This window comes from Quercus lobata, chromosome 5 (genome assembly GCF_001633185.2).
Source record: "Quercus lobata isolate SW786 chromosome 5, ValleyOak3.0 Primary Assembly, whole genome shotgun sequence".
Taxonomy (NCBI): domain Eukaryota; kingdom Viridiplantae; phylum Streptophyta; class Magnoliopsida; order Fagales; family Fagaceae; genus Quercus; species Quercus lobata.
In genome coordinates, this window is record NC_044908.1 from 69372031 (window position 1) to 69391993 (window position 19963).

General features: G+C 33.8%; 1 protein-coding gene and 1 long non-coding RNA gene across 4 annotated transcripts; both read left to right on the top strand.

The window, feature by feature from the left end:
* The first annotated feature begins 5588 nt into the window (after positions 1-5588).
* LOC115989052 lies at positions 5589-7134 on the top strand. The gene is made up of 3 exons (XR_004091764.1): positions 5589-5784; positions 6371-6422; positions 6918-7134. It is a non-coding gene; the product is annotated as an uncharacterized LOC115989052 (long non-coding RNA).
* Positions 7135-10089: 2955 nt separating this feature from the next.
* LOC115992026 (F-box protein CPR1-like) lies at positions 10090-14232 on the top strand. Of its 3 annotated transcripts, none has more exons than XR_004092399.1 (4): positions 10090-11436; positions 11757-11835; positions 12450-12588; positions 13138-14232. XR_004092399.1 is itself a non-coding variant. In XM_031116064.1 (3 exons), the coding sequence occupies exons 1-2, from the start codon at positions 10157-10159 to the stop codon at positions 11794-11796; spliced, it is 1320 nt and encodes a 439-aa protein (XP_030971924.1). In that variant the 5' UTR covers positions 10090-10156; the 3' UTR covers positions 11797-11835; positions 13138-14232. The 3 variants fall into 3 exon arrangements, 1 of the variants encoding a protein (XP_030971924.1); XR_004092398.1 differs by having other exon boundaries at positions 12450-12484; XM_031116064.1 differs by lacking the exon at positions 12450-12588.
* Positions 14233-19963: the final 5731 nt, after the last annotated feature.

Below are 19963 nucleotides of genomic sequence, written 5' to 3' on the forward strand. Positions count from 1 at the left end.
TTCTCGAAGGAGGTCCGAGTTTTGTTCGTCCGGAGTAGTTGGTCTCTAAGGGGTTCCTCTCCGTTGACTATCCCCTTCTTCCTCCACGTTACCCTTGGACCGATTCTCTTCCTGTTGAGCCTGTTGAACCTGCTGGAGCCGTAGCTTCATTTCCTAGTTCTGTTTGGTGAGTTCTTCAATGGTGGCTGCAAGGGCCTGGACTTGCTGAGCCAAGGCTACTGAATCTGAGTTGGGTTCCATCTGAATGTAGAGAGTTGACGAAGACTACGTTTCCAAATGTGAATTTGAGAAAATCGTTCCCACAGACGGTGCCAAACTGATGAGGTGCAAACTCGTTAGTTACAGTAGGCAGATGGAACTCCCCGTTAGCACCTGGTTCTCTTCAAGAAAGGTGGTCACCGGTGTGGTGCCTGCCACAACGTCTCCGATGCCAAAGTTAGAACAATCAAGCCGTTCGCAGAACTAGAAAGTAAGAAGTATATTTTCAGAATCTTAGTATCGTACCTTATGCTGCAAATGTGAGAGTTTTATATCTGTGAGCCTGACTGCTAGCCGTTGGAGTGTAAATGCCCTTCTTTCATAACGCCTCAAGCCCAATTATGGGGCTTTTATTAGTCTCCAACGGTCTGCTTTGCTGGTTTCGTAACTGCCCAGGTTACTTGCTGGCACCATTGAATGACCTTCCTTTCCTCGTCGTTGATGGCTTGTTCGTCATCAGGGGGTAACCTCGTCATTACGCTGACCTCGTCAAGGTAACGTATTCTTGTCAATCCCATCATATTTCTCTGGGACTGGAAAGATCTTATGGTTATGTAATACTGGTTGATTTTGATGCTAGAATTTACTTTTTTTTTTCTTTGAATGATTTGATGTTTGTGAAGTAATTTAAATATGTGATTTTTAAGTTTAATTTTGTTTTTTTAGTAGACTTGAGAAAATCGTTGTTTCAATGATCTTTATTTGTGCATAATTTGTCTTTTCTCTATTTGAAGATAACATCTTAGGAGAGGTCGATTAAAAAGTTAATATAACGAAGGTTAATATAACATATAGAAATATCACTTAACCCAAAAGTTTAAACTTATCATTTAGACTCATATGGCCTTTGCAAAAGATGTAAGAAATCAAGTATCTATGAATAACCATTCATGGTCTTCTTTTGTTATATGTTTCAATGTGAAAAATCAAAGCTTTGTATCGAGGATCCAGATATTGCACAGAATGCAATACTTATGTATAGCCAAAATGAAAAGTTAGAACTTCACTTTTGATCTCAGTAGTTCAATCGGACAAAAAAGTAAACTTTTTAATTATAACCTTATCAGATCAGAAGACCAAGATGGAAATTTTTTTTTTTTTTTTTTTTTGGGGGTGGGGGCCGGGGGGTAAAAAGGAGACTAAGATGAAAAGTTATGTTTTCAACTTTTCATCTCAACCATCCAAAGGGTTACATGAGATTTTGAATTCTAGTAGTGAATGGATGGCACTAGAATTGTGACATTTTGTTTTTGTCTTTGTACACTATATCAAAATTTTATTTTGCCTAATGAGTCATATGCTAATGTGGGTGTTTTTTAGGTTTATTAGGCAAATTTTAGGGCTTATGCTATTTAGAGAAGCCAATGTGAATGTTCTAAGGGCTATTTTAGGATTGATATGCATCTTATTGGGTCTCAACAACTCTTCTTACCACAAAGGGTTTTTTGTTTGTTTTACTAAAATGGTTGAATCTTTCATTAATTAGTTGACCAGTAAATCATTTTGTACAATGGGGAGAAGAAAAAGGTAGGCAATTCTCAATCCAATCCTCAAGCCCCTCCTTATTTTGAGCTTCACATGCAAGGGCTTTAGATACTTTGTTACAATGTTTGTCAACTTTAATAAATGAGATTTGCACAAAATGTAGCAACAAACATTTAAAATCCTCAACTAAAACACCCATCTCAGAGAGAGGTCGGAAGGGCATCTTGAGTGAGTATGTTGACCGAAATATGTGTTGGGCTTTGTGGACCCTAGTTGTATTTAATTTGGATTATAACCCGACCCGAAATAATGTTGTTACAATTTTTAATGGGAGATTTTTTGAGACTTAGTTAATGGAGTGGAGGCTTGGGCCGACAGGCCCAAGTCATAACGCATTGTAAATCCTGTGTGCAGAATATAAAAACTATTGCCGAATCACGTAAATACTATTTTATGTGTGATTATTTTTCTTTGACTAATATTTTTTTCTATTTTTGCATCTTACTGGTCTGAAAATTTCGTATCAACATGGCTTTCCAATTCCACCACTAATGAAAAAAAAAAGAACTCACTTCATAAGGAGGACACACAACAGATTCCAGAAACTTTGATGATAACCATTGATCATTTATGAGTCTTTTGAGAGTAGACGCACGCCACAAACCACATGATGTGAGGCCACTAACAACGTTGTCCACACACAATGCTTCCATTTGTCAACACAATTTCTAGAAAACCATCATAGTGTCAACCATCATCAGAAATTGTGGTTATTGGCTACGACCAACATCTGTCTTACGCGTTTCTAGAATGATTATGTTATTCACTCAATACTTTACAAATTTAAGGTTTTTAATGATAAATTTGAGGCGGCTTTAGAGATATTACGAGTTACGACCCAATAGCTTATATCTATTGTAAGCTTATATACTTGTAGAGTAAGGACACTAACCCTAAGTTAGTTTAGGACTTAACGTTTTCTAATATATATAAAGCTCGGCCAAAATGGACATTTGTTTCTTTCACCCAAAAGATGTAACAAAATGTTCATGTTTTAAAACTATCTAGTAAAATACTCATTTTTTGAAACTCGATATTTAGAAAATCGAGTTTCAATGAAAAACTTGATTTGATGAAAATCGAGTAATGTAAGAAATTTTACAAGAAACTCGAGTTCCATTTTTTTTTTTTTTTTTTTAAAGTTTGATTTCACATAACTCGATTTTCTAAAATCTAGTTTTTCAATGAAACTAGATTTTTAAAAAATCGAGTTTAAAATAGAGGTATTTTGCTAAATAGTTTCAGGACATGGGCATTTTGTTAAAAAGTTTTGGTGAAAATGGCAAATGTTCATTTTGGCCTATAAAGTCTATATTGGGCTCATTGTAAATACAAGTCATATAGTAAAAATATACCAAGAACTTTCATTTGTGGACGTAGGTCGTTAGGCCAAACTTCATTAAAATCTTGCTTTTACTTTTTTTTCTTTCTTCAAATCACTCTCCAATTTAAAATTTTACCTTTTGTGAATTTTCTTTTTTATAATCTTCAAATTCCCGTCAATGTTTAAGTTTCACGTAAAACCAAACTAATTGGTCTTATTATCTCTTTCAAGTTTCAACTAATATGGTAAGAGACCACGTATGTAACTCTTCTTAGCTAATTTTATATAAGTATAAAACTAGGGTGTAATTCTATTTGAATCGGTTTGATTGTAAGAAATATTTGAATCGAGCTTATTGGGGATTTTAGAAATACTGGACATAAGATTAAAATGTAAAAATTAAGTACAATTTATGTTTTACTTTCCAAACGCTTGATTATCAATATAGTACAAATAGAGTTACCTTTTCTAAGAGTAATCAAATTCAGTACAACTAAATCTTTGAGTTTAATTGAAGAACCTGACATACTGTATCCAATAAATTGTACATACAATTTTCTCAAAATAACAATTACTAATATATAAAAATATGAGTAGGAGTTGAGATGGAAGTGGGAGGGATTATTAATATTGGATTAAAAACGAAAATTTGATTAAGGCATTGAGATAAAGCTTGCAAATTATGTGAACTAATTCACATGGATGAAATGATCGATTTATCAGATAAGCTCAAACTCTGACGGAGTTTGCATTTCACATTTTTATAGACATTGAAGAGGATGAATTTTCAATTTCTATCCTTAAATTAGAAAAGATAAAAGATTAAAAAGTTTTTTTTTTTTTATTATAGGATTCTGTTAACAAATGTACATTGGTTAAGATGCATTTAATGCTTTATTAAATCATTTTTAATACATTTTTTTTAAAAAAAGTCAAACTATACACATGTATCTATAAAAACACATACAATCATAATTAATTTTTGTGTGTAAGCCAATAAATATTTAACATGTTTATTTTATGTTTTGAAAAGTATGCATGTGTAAGCTAAATGAGTAATGCTACATGCACAAATTATTTTACAACATTTTTACAAAATGTTGGTGTGACCAACCTCTTATTGGTTTCCATCTAAACCCACCATTAATATCACATTTTCATTTACTAATAATTACTCATCACATTAACAGTTTATAAAATAGTTTGTATCTCTAGCATTATTCAAGCCAAATTATTGCAGCATATGCATTGATCTTTGACACAATCAAATACACACTCAAATCTACAATATGCGTTAGTGACATATTGTGATTGGTACACTTAAATTCTTTTTTTTTTTTTTTTGGTAAATACCCATGATAGTCGAGAGTGGCTCCACTTGAAGTCCAGGGGTTCAATTGAACCACTAAACTATCGAAAAAATATATATTATATATAATTTTTGTTTTTATTTTTTTGTTTTGACCCCTAAAATAAAATTTTGAACACACTAACCCTTTTTTTTTAAGTCCAACTGAAATAAGCTTGAATATGATCCTTTCAACAATATCTTTGACATTTTTAAACACACAAAAAAGCCCAATAACAACTATTTGATCTAAAATATGGAAAAAAAGCCCAACAACAAAAGTATAAATTTGTTAATCTTAATTCTTAAACTTTAGTAAAAACTCATTTAGATCTTAACAAATTTGAAATAAATTAATCCAATGGGAGATTAATGGATGAATGATTGCTTGATTGTGTACATTGAAAGAGATGTAACTCGTAGAATTGATAATGAATATATCATTATCCTACGTATAAATATTGTAATCCAATTAAAAGTTCTTTTAGAAGGAATCCCATCCCAATTTTATACCAAGCATGAATTTGAGTTTGTCCATATGCAAAATCTAGATCTCAATCCCATTAAAGATGCATATGCTGTCTCATTCACTTATATTGTCTCCTTGGTTGAAAAATTTACCCTTAAATTAGAAAAGTTAAAAGATTAAAAATTGAAAAAAAAAAAACTTTTCTAATATAGGATTTTGTTAATGAATATCTAGGGTACTAGTTAAGATGCATTAATGCTTTTAATTAAATAATTTTTATATTTTTTTTAATTAAAAAAATCTACTATACACATGTATCTAAAAAAGCACACACAACCATAGAGGCAGAAGCTTTTGCTTGCTGTAGAGCTCTAGAACTTGCCGTGGACATTGGTTTTTCTAAACTGGTCATTGAAGGGGACTCTATACAGGTGATCAATGCAACCAACTCCAACAAGGATAACTTGCCTCGGCTAGACCACGTATTTGTCCATATGCAAAATCTAGTTCTCAATCCCATTAAAAATGCATATTGTAACGTCCCAGTCAGTCAAAAAAAAAAAAAAAAAAAAAAAGATCAAATTTTTTTAAGTTCCCACGTGCCCCACCTAACCCCACTACCCACCACCCATTTCAATCCATCTCACCCTCTCATGTCCGGCCATATCTCTCATTTGTTCCTTTTTCTTTTCTTTTCACTTAAACACACTCCTCTCTACTCTTATATCCTCTCTCACCGGTACTTCCACACCACCACCACCATTTTCACCATCATTTTTCCAACAAGACCACCGGAAAAATCCTTAGGAACCCCTAAGCATCATCATCCCTTTATTTGAGGTAAAATTTTCTATTCTTTTTGGTGGGTTTTATACTTTGCTTGAGGTTATATTTTTATCCAAACTTTAATAATGATACCCATGTGATTTATGAACATTGGAAATGATATTTATGTGTTTTTATATATGGGTTTTGTAATGGTGGAATTATTTGATGAGTGGGTATATGATTTGTGCTAATGATGACTACCTAAGGTTTATGTATGTTTTAAGTTATAACATGTGATGGTTGGTAAATCTAATTTTTCCATTGCCATTGGATTCATTTGGAGTTAGTTGAAGTTCTAAATTTTTTGCCTTGGAGGATATTTTGATTTTGCCTTCATGGGTCACTTAATGATGTAGTGTAAATTTATGGAAGCTAGTCATGATGTTGGAGATGATATTAAATGGGTTAATTTTATAAATTAGAGTTTATGCCTTGTGAATCAATTTGTTGAGAAACTTTGGAAGTGAAATATATTATTGTTGATGAGGTTAAATACTAGGTTTTCCTTATTAAGTGCTCATTTGGCAATTCCTAAAATGTAGCTAGATACATTTCAAACTTTATGCTTATTATGATAGGTTTACTTTACATTATTTAGGTTCTAGCTAATCTCCTTGGAGCTTGGAGAATTAGGCTTTTGCAGTTGCGAGGTAAGTAGCATTTTAATGGGATTTTTGGAAAAATAACCATGTTGCATGAATGTTGTTTTTGGGTTAGACATTTTTGGAAACTACCTATGGAAACTATATTTTCCTTAAAACTATTGTGTCGTAACCTTAATATATAAATGATCATATATATGAAAATGCATCATATTTGGTATTGCATTTGGGGAAATGCCTGAATTGTTGACATGGAAAAATGAGCATCTTTTATTTAATCTTTGATAAGGAAATCATAGATTTTATGGTATATTAGAAAATTTAAAGATGCTTATCTTGTCTTATTATGTGGGAAATTGATAGAAAATCTTTTGACAAGAATGAAATTGAAAACCTTACAAACTTTATGGAAGTTAGATTATTTAATTTTTTTCTGAAATTACCTAGATATAAACTATGTGTTTCAAAGTATATGTAACATGTGAGCTTTATCTGGTTTTAACACTATGTCATGTGTGATTTTCCGATGATCACCCGATTTAGTTTTCGTAGTCTTTGTGACAACGGAATCAGATCCAAGTCAGTGCTCTTTCATTTTGGATGATGCGTTCTTCCCTACTGCCCATGGGGGGAAGAGGTTCCTTGATTGTGTGTGGATGAGGCCACTGTCCATAGGGCCAAAAGACCACATGCAAGAGAGGTCCTATTTGACGCGCTCTCTGCTGCCCATGGGGGAAGAGAAAAACCTTGAGGGTATGGGTGAGACTATTGTCCATGGGGCCAAGAGTTTGCATACCAGAGAGGACAATATCATGCCAGTTGTGAATGGGTGGATCCCCTGACCAGTCTATGTGGTAGTGTGGTATATCTGTGATAATTTATCTTATGTTAGATATTATGGCTTTGAAAATTATATTGTTGATGCTCACATATTATAGTATATAGTTTCAGGGTATTTACTTTGAGAAACTTTGTGTTTCATTATTTAATCATTCTTGTCATATTATTATTATTGAAGATGAAACTTGCATTTCCCTCACCCCCATTAATTATGCTACTTACTGGGCTCTGTCTCATTCCATTATTTTATAAACTTTTTAGAGTAGGCAACAATCTTTTGAGATAGCTTCTTGGTAGCTAACAGTAGTTAGACTAACTACTGATGGAGGTTGAACTTTTGTAATGGAGATATTAGATGATGTACATCTTAGAATAGGCTTGACTCATTCTTTTGTATATTATAGTGGTTGTGATGTTATTTCCACTGATGGGATAAGCTAATGATATGTAATTACTTATTCAGACCTCTATTCTTTTGTGGCCAATGGTTTTTGTAATTATTGCTTAGAACTTTGACTTACTTTGAGAGTATATTCAATGGAATTATTATGATAATTCTTGGTGTTGGTACTTGATATGATTTATGTGAATTGAATTGTCAAAAAAGAAAAATCTACAGGTACTTGAGACATCTTTCTCATGCATTGGACCCTTTGGGGTTTGGGGTGTGACACATATGCTGTCTCATTCACTTATATTGTCTCCTTGGTTGAAAATTTTACCCTTAAATTAGAAAAGTTAAAAGATTAAAAAGTGAAAAAAAAAAAAAAAAACTTTTCTAATATAGGATTTTGTTAATGAATATCTAGGGTACTAGTTAAGATACATTAATGCTTTTAATTAAATAATTTTTATATTTTTTTAATGAAAAAATCTACTATACACATGTATCTAAAAAAGCACACATTACCATAGAGGCAGAAGCTCTTGCTTGTCGTAGAGCTTTGGAATTTGCTATGTACATTGGTTTCTCTAAATTGGTCATTGAAGGGGACTGTGTACAAGTGATCAACGCAATCAACTCCAACAAGGCTAACTTGCCTCGGCTGGGCCACATATTTGAAGATCCAAGTGCTCATCTCGGGTCTAAGGTGGGCAGAAGTACACTAGGTGAAGAGGAGTGCAAATTTGGTTGCCCATAGTTTAGCACGTAATGCAAAAAACATTATAGATGATGTAATTTGGCTGGAGGATTCTTTGCCACCAGCTTTGAATGCTCTGTATCATGATTCTTTAGCTATTATTGAATGAAATTTGGTTCCGGTTTAAAAAAAAAAAAAAAAAGTGTGCATTACAACTCATAATTAAATATTTATTAATCTTTAACTTGCACCTTTAAGACACATGTTAACCAGACCCTTTAATGTAAGTATTAATAAATAAACAAAGATATGAGATTAAAAGTTAATTTTTTATTTCTTAATTGCAATTTTTGACAATTATTGTATTATTTGCATGGATCTTTGACACAGCCAAATATGTGTTTAGTGTCCGTTGTTTATAATTTCTGTCTATAACTTGTAATTTTATTCTGATTATTATGAAATGTATTATAAATCCGACTTAAAATACTAATATTACCATTTTCAAGTTTGTTTTATTAAATATCACTGTTTACTTAAAAAAAAAAAATTGAAGCAAATCTCATTGGTACACTTATTTTTTATTTTTGGCAAATAGCCATGATAGTCGTAGTCCTACGAATAAATGCTGGAATCAGTTCTTTTAGAAGGAGTGTACCCCACCCTAAAAATTTGATACCAAGCGTGAATTTGAGTTTGTCCAATATGCGAAATCTAGATCTCAATCGAGTCAATCCCATTAAAGATGTGGTCTCATTCACTTAATATTTGCCAGCAAGTGAGCTTTAAATATGGTTTTTCTTTTCTCGTGTAGTGTGCCTCCGGACTTAAAAGAAAGAAAAAGATTCCTTAAAAAAAAAAAAAAAGAATAAAAAGATTATGTGCGGTGGCCTCAAAATTTATCCAAAAATGGCATCATTTTAAGGAAAACAAGCTCCGAAATTTGTATAAAGACAAGGAGGAAATCAACTTATGTTGACTTGAATAAGAATTTGGTCCTTCCTATTCTTTTTCCTTTTTGCTATCTTATTTTTTTTTTTTTTTTTGGTCAAGGATAAAAACCTGGTCGAAAACAATAGATACAGAACTTTTGAGATGTAAATGTCTGTAATATGAGGCCCAGTGGGTCCAAATGAATCCAAATTGTTACATTTCTAGTGTCCTCACTAATAACCTCTGACCCACAAGATTAAAAAGTTAAGTTCTGACTTCACTGCACAATTTGCCCCTTCAAAGTACAAACCCCTAAACATTCCTGTTTTAGCAGTTTCGAGTTGCCCCATTTCGGCATTTCCACCCTTAAATCTTCATCAAGCTATCCCTAATCTTTTTCTTTTCTTTTCTTTTTTTTCTTCTGAAATCTGAATAAACAATTTCATAATCGAAAAACTAACATGCATATTATAAGGATAGAAAGGACAGTTGTCCATATCGATCCCCATCCAAAAGTGACAAAAAGTACCAAATATAAAAAAAAAATAGAGATATGAAAATAACTCAAAAGCAAACAAAAACAAAAATATACCGAAAATAAATTATTTTATAATATTTTTACAAATTATTCACGTGTTAAATTTTTATTAATTTTTATTTAAATTTATCATTAATTTTATTTTTTTATTTTTAATAACAATTTACCAAATTTTCTGTTTGTAAAATAATTCTTAACTTTAACATTTTCTCGAAGTTTCACCCAAAAAAAAAAAAACATTTTCTCGAAAAGAAAAACCCATCCTTTCAGCCATTTTTATTTTTCACTTTTGTTCGTATTTTCAATACCAAAATCTCTCGCACCCTATTTCTCAAAAAAAAAAAAAAAAAAAAAAAATCTCTCGCACCCACAAACCCAAATTCCAGAAAATGGAAAAGGGAAAGAAAGAAGCCTTATCAGTCTTATCAATGGCAGCCAACCCTAACCTATGCCAAATGATGCCTAACCTTAAGCTGGTTCTGAACGCTAACTTCCCATCCGATGTGGTTTCTGACATTCTGTACCAACTTCCTGTGAAAACTCTCGTACGGTTCAGATGCGTATCCAAACGTTGGTGTTCCCAAATAGACGGTCCAGATTTCATCAAGCTACAGCTTAACCACTCCCTAGCCACCCAAACAAATCTCAACGTTATTCTCAAGAAATGGTATTTGTACATGGTGGAGTTCGAATCGCTTCAAACCGCCATAGAACTCAGCGCTCCATTGAAAGTGATCTGGGGTATAACCGAAGTTTTTGGGTCATGTAATGGCTTGGTTGCTGTTTGTAATTCTGAGAACGAAATGGCTTTGTGGAATCCATCAACTAAGAAGTCACAGAGATTGCCTTTTGAGCCGGTTGAGCACCCAGGTGGCGTTGAGCTTCGTCGTTTTGCGTTTTATGGATTTGGGCGCGACCCCATTAGCGAGGATTACAAGGTGGTGAGGATGGTGCAATTTGTTGCTCAAGATGATGAGGGAGATCTTGTTGGTGATGATGAAGATGGGTTTTTTTATGCGGAGGTTAAAGTTTATAGCTTGAAGAGTAATTCATGGAGGAAAATCAACGACCTTCCTTATTATGTTCGTTTTCTATTTCAACTTAATTATCTGCTTTTTTATAGAAGAGGGTATGGTGTATATGCTTGTGGTGCTGTGCATTGGGTGGCATCTGTAGGATTTGGACTGTATATGATTGTTGCTTTTGATCTTGGGGTTGATAAGTTTCAAAATGTACCACTACCTGGTAAGGTTGATAATGGTTTTGAAATGGATGTGGGGGTCTTGGAAGGAAGGCTCTGCGTGATATTGAATTACAGGCATGTCTATGTTGATATATGGGTAATGAAAGAGTATGGGGTGAAGGAATCTTGGACCAAATTATTCAAAGTTTCTGCAGATTCCAGTTTGAAAAGGCCTCTTGGACACATTGTGCCTCTAGCTTATTCTAAGAGTGGTGATAAGGTCCTTTTGGCAGTGGAGAAGAGGAAGCTGTTTTGGTATAATATTAGAAAGAGGAGAGCCGAGAAAGTGAGGATTGAAGGGGCTCCAAAATCATTTGGTGCGGATTTTTATGTGGAAAGTCTTGTTCCTGTAGGTCGTGATGGAATGGATCAGAGGAGGAGGCAGCAACCACAAGGGGAAATGAAGAAAAGCTACAGAAAGAGAACGTGAGATAGCATAAACTTGAGTAATTAATTAATTAATTATTTGTTCAAGCCAATTTCTTTACCTGGTTTCTCTAATAAGTTTTGTCATGTGTGAATTTATCCTTCTTAAATAACTTGATAGGTTACCAATAATGTTAGCAGCCGGTCTCTTTAATTGGTTCTCTTCAGCTTACAAGTTTGTTTAATTTGATTCACATATTGGTGTTTGAGGCTAGTCTATAATATCTATTATTTGAAAGAATTGGATGGTTGTGATGATATGTTATTGGTTTTATTTTCGTTTAACTTACAACTTCGATGTATTGGTCACCATTTTGCAGGGATGATTTCTTGTCAAAAGGCTTTAAACTGACTTTATAAACAAAGGATACAAATAGGTGCAAAGTGAAGAGTGACAAGGTAGTAAACTTTTACCATAATACTTGAATTGAGAATTAGTTTCTTGATGGTTAGTTTATCAAAATATAAGGTGTTTTAGTAGAGCCAGAATTAAGTTATTTGATACAGTAAATACATTGAATCTCGGAGGACAGATTCTTTCTTGTTTCCTGTTGTAGTACTTTTAATACTATGCTGTTATTGTTTCTGAGTTTTCCCCCTCAGGATTGAAAAATGTAGCAGCTGATTGTTGGGGCACTTTTACGAATGACTGAAATCAACACTTGCCATTAATGAACTTCACATTTTTTCCATCTTGCAAGAATTTTGAATCTTTGATTGGAACTGAGTGTTCTTTGTCGATTTGATGAACTACGTCTGTGATGAAATTTTGGTTTGAAATAGATGCACCTGGTGGTTTTTGACCCGGTCCACACCCTCAATTTGTGAACAGCTTTTACTCAGAGTTTATAGAACTCTCAAACTGCATACTTCTGATGATTGTAGAATCTCTCATGAATGATAATATGGTGTCATATTCATGTCCTGTTTACTGTTTAGCTCAAGGTTTCATTCTGTCTCTCATGCTCTATGTTTACACAAGTGATAACTGATCAATTGCTTGTGTGTAACAGTCACGAGCTGGTGTGAAACAGTCTCAAGGAGGCAAGTGAGTGGTGTTCTACTTTACATTTTAATTTATGTTGCTGAACAGTTACCATAGTTATGCACCCTCTCAGTCTACTTCCCTTGGAAGTTGGGGGATAGCTACAGGTGAATTTTGAGATTATACACAAAAAGATTCATTGTCTAATCATGGTTTTTAAGCTATGGATCTTCAGTGAACTTCTAACTCTGCCTGAACTATTACTTCTAATGTATATTTGGTAAAAATTTGTTATCTTTGCCTAGTAATATTTTGAATATTAGCCTCTCTTTTTTTTAGATTAATGCTAAAGCCACAAAATATCTTACAACATTTTTTACAAATTGTTGTTGTAGCTAATTCTTTACTGGTTTTCATCTAGGTTCACTATTAACATCATTTTTTTCATTTATCAATAACCACTAACTACATGAACAGTTTGTAAATTTTCTTGTAAAGAAGTTTTTATCTTTAGCATTACTCTTCGATTTATCATTATTATTTTCCAAAACAATATATGAGGGATAAAAGCTAGAGATAGTTTCTGTCCCAAAGTTTGGAGAAGCTATAAGATGCAACAGAAAATAAGAATCTTATTTGATAGAAATTTTCAATTACATGATGTCTAATGCTTGTTGATGTAGCAATTTTTCTAATCATCAATTTTGTTGCTGTAGATAAGACAAAAGGAGTTGTCATCTTGGGACCTGGTACGGCTTATGTTTTCATAGAAATCAAGACTCTTCTCTTGCTTAAAGGATGAACCTTATGTTCCTCAAAAAGAACAAAAAAAGGATGAACTTTTATGGTTTTTTGCCCCCAGGATTTTGTTACTATAAAGTGGATTTATATTTTACTTCTTTTTGAGAGATCCAGTTAGCTCATGGTAAAATATATTTTACCTAAATAAGAGATCTGGGTAAAAATCTCGTTTATATCGAAAATCGATCAATGACTTTGCTCGAGGATAAAAAGCAATAGAACAGACTTGATCCTATTGTTTTACATGTTCTAGTTTCTGAATTTATTTGGCTGCTTTGATTATGCCCAAGGGATGCAACAGACGAAGTTTCCTAGTATTAGACCTCTCACATGCCCTTGTACAGAGAAAGAGGGGAGGAATCTAACAGGATACAACAATATAATGCTCGCAAGTTTAGAAGAAAAAAGCTGCAGATTTACCTATTATCCTGTCAAAAGAAAATTTGGAAGGAAATAGATACCATCAATTTGCTAAATATTCACCAGCTAGCAAGCACTTGGCATTTTCTCCTTCATCCCTGGTTCCCATGAAGCCTCTTTAATGTAACTAGCTCAAGACCCTTTTGGGAGATCAAAAGAAGACTGATAAGAATATATGGGGGACTTGGGGTGGAAGGAAGAAAGGATGGATCACCTGCCATTGCCAATCAAAAGTGGTGAACCATTTCACTGTGAAAATTGTAAGCTCTCCTCTTTCTAAACAAGCATGTTATGTAAAGAGTAGACACTTAGATCCATGACAGCTCGACTGGTATGAGAACTTTGCTAGACCACATGTTATCAGCAGGACAGAATAATTTCGATTTGGCTTGACTAGTTGACTTACGTAGAGAGTCCTAGCGATTTGTTTTTTTTAAACACTGAAAAAGGTCCTACAAATAGAATATTCTTTCTTTTTTCTCCGATGCTATTTCTGTATTCTACGTGACCGATGGTTGTGCATCACTTCTGAAGAATTAGATCACTCACACAGTGGTTGATTAATAGAAAAATATGTAAAATTTATACAATTTTGTCTAAATATAACTCATATAATTGCATAAATTTACATTAATACTATTCATTTTGTATTTAGTTTTTTATTCTTTTTTTATGTATCCTAAAGATGTAAAAAGAGAATGAATGATGGTTGTTGTGTATTAAGAAGGAGAAACAATTTTTAAAAATAAATAAAAATGATATTTTGATGAAATATAATGTAAATCTTTGTATTCGTATCTCTTCCTGAAGTACTTGTATTTGTTTTGAGGTCTAAGTGTTCACTATCATGAACATGATGTTCTTTTTATGAAATAAAACTTTGATTACCTATCAAAAAAAAAAAAAGTAAAATAAATAATCTGAATATATAATGTTTTGAAAAGTAAATATATAAAATAGAAAAAGTCAGTTTTTATACTAAAATAAACATGAATTTTTATACAAATTATTGCAAATGCTCTTACAGCGTGAAATATATGATATAATATCAAATGCAACAAAAGCAGGAGATCTTCACCACAATTGAATAATATACCTTCTATATAATGTAGTGTAAGAACTACTTTTATGTACGCATATTTATGAATATTGGACAAGTAAAGAGCCTTGTACCTTAATTGATACTTTTTGGTGTTTTTAACAAAAAGTTCATAGTTTAAATTTTTCTTTTTCATTGTAACTATTGAATTACACCTTAATGATAAATTAAAAATGCAACATAGATGGTTTGTTTTGGGTGAAAATGGTTTCAGGTAGTCATTTTCCGTAAAATAGGCTGTTTGGTTGGTTTCAAAAATTGAATTTTTCGGAAATCATTTTCAGTTGACCGTAAATTAGTAGCGTTGACCACGGAAATCCATTTCCGTTCCTATTTTCACTTCAAATGATTTCTGGAACTGGGGATGTGCAAGGGAGAACAAGAGAGCTCACAGACGCGCCGTCGATCGTGAAGCACCGATCGCGTCATCGATCGCGCCGTCGAATGTGAAGCACCGCGCCGATCAATGCTTCGTGAGATTGCAATCGATGCGAATGGTGCTTCGCGAGATCACGCCGTCGATCGCAAACCGAGATGGCGATCTCGTGAAGCACCGCGCCGATCGCAATCTCGCGAAGCGTCGATCGTCGCTTCGCGAGATCGCGAACGGTGCTTCGCGCGCCGTCGATCGCGCAATCTCGCGAACGGTGCCTCGCACGCCGTCGATCACGAGATCACACCGTTGATCGTGCTGTCGATCGCGAGATCGCGCCGATTCTTCTGGGTTTTGTAAGTGTTTTTCTAGGTTTTGCCTCTTCCTTCTTCTTTTCCAAACACCAAAAAATATTTTCCGAAAATTTTTTTGAAATGCAACCAAACACATGAAAACATTTTCCTTTCCGGAAAATAGTATTTTCGGAAAATGGAATATTTTCCGGAAATGCTTTTACACGAACCAAACACAGCCTAAAGCTGATTCTAATGTGCAAAATAGGTAGACGGTTAAGTCCAAGGTATCTGCTAGAATAGAAAACAAATTTGTGCATACTATCAATATAGACGCAAAACTGTTTTATGCTCGAGCACAAATGACAATGCCAACAATAATCACAAGTAGGGGTGGCAAATGGGGGGGTTGGGTCATAAATGGGTTGGGTATATAATTACCCATTTATCCATTTATGACCCGTTTATATATAAATTAATTATCAATTTCCAACCCAACCCATTTAATTAGTAATCCATCCATTTAACCCAATATGACCCAAATACCTCTAAAACTACTTGAATACCCTCTTGACCTCCAAAATACCCATAAATACCTAAAATGATGCAAATACCCCTAATCTTCCAAAATTACCAATATACCCTTGGACATCCAAAATTATCCCCAAAATCTCTAAAATTAGCAAAATACCCATGAAACCTTTAAAATGACCAAAATACCTCTGATATCTCTAAAATCACCAAATATGCTTAAAAACCACTAAAATGACCAAAATACCCCCAAAACTCAAAAAATGACCAAAATACCCTCGAAACCTAAAAATTACCAAAGTACCCCCCAAAACCTAAAAAATGACCAAAATACCTCCAAAACATAAAAATGACCAAAATACCCCCCAAAACCTAAAAAAGGACCAAAATACCCCCAAAACCCAAAAAATGACCAAAATACTCTCAAAACCCAAAAAAATGACCAAAATACCATCAAAACCTAAAAATGACCAAAGTACCCCCGAAACCCAAAAAATGACCAAAGTACCCCCGAAACCCAAAAAATGACCAAAATACCCCCGAAATCTAAAAATGACCAAAATACTTTCAAAACCCAAAAAATGGCCAAAATACCCCTGAAACCCAAAAAATGGCCAAAATACCCCTGAAACAAAAAAAAAAGGCCAAAATACCCTCGAAACCTAAAAAAGTACCAAAATACCCCCGAAACCCAAAAACTGACCAAAATACCCCCCCGAAACCTAAAAATTACCAAAATACCCTCAAAACCCAAAAAATGACCAAAATACCCCCAAAACCTCAAAAAATACCAAAATACCCTTGAAACTCAAAAAATACCAAAATACCCCCGAAACTCAAAAAATACCAAATACCCTTGAAACCCAAAAAATGATCGAAATACCCTCGAAACCTAAAAATGACCAAAATACCCCGAAACCTAAAAAATTACCGAAATATCCCAAAACCTAAAAATTACCAAAATACTTCTGAACACTAGAAATTTATCGAAATAACCCTAAAACTAAAGATGACAGAAATGCCCTCGTAACCTAAAAAATGGCTAAAATACCCTTAGAATCTAAAAGATGATCAAAATAACCCCTATACGACACCGAGGTCCCAAGACCCAATTGGGCCCTGGGTTCAGGCCCAATGGCATGGCCCCATTACTTTAAATTCTGCTTGAAACTACCTTCACGAACTACGAGTTTTGAGCCTCGACCCCTAATCGATGCTCGGCATAAATTGCCCGAACAAACAATGAAACCTTGTCCGGACGTACCATAGGATGCTTGGCAGTTCAAGAAACATCACTACCAAGCATATTAACCTGAGTTGGAACCAAGTTCCAAAGCCATAATCACTGCATTCCACTCTCACCTAAATATCCACTTACAACAGATAATATTGGACCTTCAATTGCACTAACAATGGCAATAATCATGATCTCCCCACTAACTCAAAGCTATAAATAGGAGAAGTTGGTGGAGAAAAGAGGGTTCAGAAAAAAGGGAGAAAAAACAGTCATTCAGGGAGGGAGAAAGGATATTACTTTGAGTCTCTGTGCCGAGAACGACCCAAAATAGGAAATCCTAAAGCCCACCTTATAAATAAGTAGTGAGCCCAAGTGAGGCTAAGCCCAATAGTCTCATTTCTGGGGCGCACAACCCCGAAACCTAAAAAATTACTGAAATTCTCTCGAAACCTATAAAATGAATGAAAGACTCTTAGAACCTTTAATTTGTCAAAAATATCCTCGAAACATCCAAAATACCCTGAAACCTCTATTTCGGTAATTTTAGATGTTTCAGGTGTATTTTGGTCATCTTACATGTTTAGGGGCATTTTGGTCATAATTTGGGTTTCAGGGATTTTTATTGATCATTTTTTTTAGGTTTTGGGGTTATTTTGGTCATTTTTTTAGGTTTTTAGGGGTATTTCGATCATTTTTTAGGTTTCAGGGTATTTTGGTAATATTTTAAGGTTTCAGGGGTATTTCAGTTATTTTTTAGGTTTTAGAGGTATTTCGGCCATTTTTTAGGTTTATAGAGTATTTTGGTAATTTTTTAGGTTTGGGGAGTATTTCGGTCATTTTTTAGGTTTATGGAGTATTTTGGTAATTTTTTAGGTTTTGGGGGTATTTTGGTCATTTCTTTAGGTTTTTGGAATATTTTGGTCATTGTTTTAGGTTTTGGGGTTATTTTAGTCATTTTTTAGGTCTTGGGGTATTTTAATCATTTTATAGGTTTCAGAGGTATTTTGGCAATTTTTTAGGTTTCGGGGGTATTTTTGGTAATTTTAAGGTTTCAGAGGTATTTTGGTCATTTTTAAAGTTTAGGGGGTATTTTAGTCATTTTTTAGGTTTAGGAAGCATTTTTTGGGTTTTTAGGGTATTTTGGTAATTTTTGGGTTTTGGGGATATTTTGGACATTTTAGAGGTTTAGGGGGGGTATTTTGCTCATTTTAGAGGTTTTGGAGGTATTTTTCTCATTTTGTGGGTTTTGGGGGTATTTTGGTCATTTTTTGGGTTTTGAGGGTATTTTGGTCATTTTTTGGGTTTTGGGGATATTTTGGACATTTGAGAGGTTTTGGGGGGTATTTTGCTCATTTTAGAGATTTTGGAGGTATTTTGGTCATTTTGTGGGTTTTGGGAGAATTTTGGTCATTTTCTGGGTTTCGAGGGTATTTTTGTCATTTTTTGGGTTTTGGAGGTATTTTGGTCATTTTTAGGTTTTAGGGGTATTTTGGTCATTTTTTGGGTTTCAGAGGTATTTTGGTCATTTTTTGGGTTTTGGGAGTATTTTTGTCATTTTTTGGGTTTCAGGGGTATTTTGGTTATTTTTTGGGTTTTGGAGGTATTTTGGTCATTTTTAGGTTTCGGGGGTATTTTAGTCATTTTTTGGGTTTTGGTGGTATTTTAGTAATTTTTAGGTTTTAGGAGTATTTTGGTCATTTTTGGGGTTTCAGAGATATTTTGGTCTTCTTTTGGATTTTGGGGGTATTTTGGTAATTTTTAGGTTTCAGGGGTATTTTGGTCATTTTTTGGGTTTCAGGGGTATTTTGGTCTTTTTTTGGATTTTGGGGGTATTTTGGTAATTTTTAGGTTTCGGGGGGTATTTTGGTCATTTGTTGGGTTTTAGGGGTATTTTGGTCATTTTTTGGATTTTGGGGGTATTTTGGTAATTTTTAGGTTTCGGGGGGTATTTTGGTCATTTGTTGGGTTTTGGGGGTATTTTGGTCATTTTTTGGGTTTCAGGAGTATTTTGGTAATTTTTTTGGTTTTAGGGGTATTTTGGTAATTTTTAGGTTTCGGGAGTATTTTGGTCTTTTTTTGGGTTTTTAGGGTATTTTGGTCATTTTTTAAGTTTCAGGTGTATTTTAGTCATTTTCTAGAAATTTAGATTTTATGTTATTTATTTAAATTTTAGATGGGTTTAGTGGGTATTAGTGGGTTTATCCATTTAGACCCATCTAATTAAATAACCAAATGGGTCTTTACCTATTTAACCAAAATATTCAAATGGATTGGATTAAGACTTATCCAAATAAGGTGGATAATGGATGGATTCATGGATATAGATAAAAATTGCCACCCCTAATCACAAGGAAGGAACAAGTTAATTTTTCTAATTCTTCATTCCCCAAGAAAAAAAAAATGCATCCACAAACACAAAAAAGAATGTTGACATGGGCTACGGTGCTAATGAAGCCAAGAATAAAAGCGAGAATGTTGTTCAAAGTAATAGAAGTGACAATGAAAATGCAGGCCAAAAAGAACTAGTTGAATCCCAAGAAGAGAAAGTGGTATCCTCAAACATTAATAGGCATAGTGATGCTAGACTGGGCACATTCATGAAAACAAATTCAAGTGGGAGTGACTTTAACACTAGCAACTTCAGCCTCTATGAATAGACCCTCCTTTACCAAAGTAAACACCATAGTCCTATGTTGAGTTTCAAAAAAACTAGTTGCAACCATTTCCATTTCAAAAGGAAGTTGAAATCACAATTTCCAGACATCCAGAACATGTGAAACCAACGTGG

What these genes read in the sequence shown, in the direction of transcription:
- LOC115992026 (XM_031116064.1), top strand. Translation starts at nt 10,157, where the DNA reads ATGGAAAAGGGAAAGAAAGAAGCCTTATCAGTCTTATCAATGGCAGCC. An exon ending in AAAAGCTACAGAAAGAGAAC is followed by an intron (nt 11,437 to 11,756) that starts GTGAGATAGCAT and finishes ACCATTTTGCAG; the next exon opens with GGATGATTTCTTGTCAAAAG.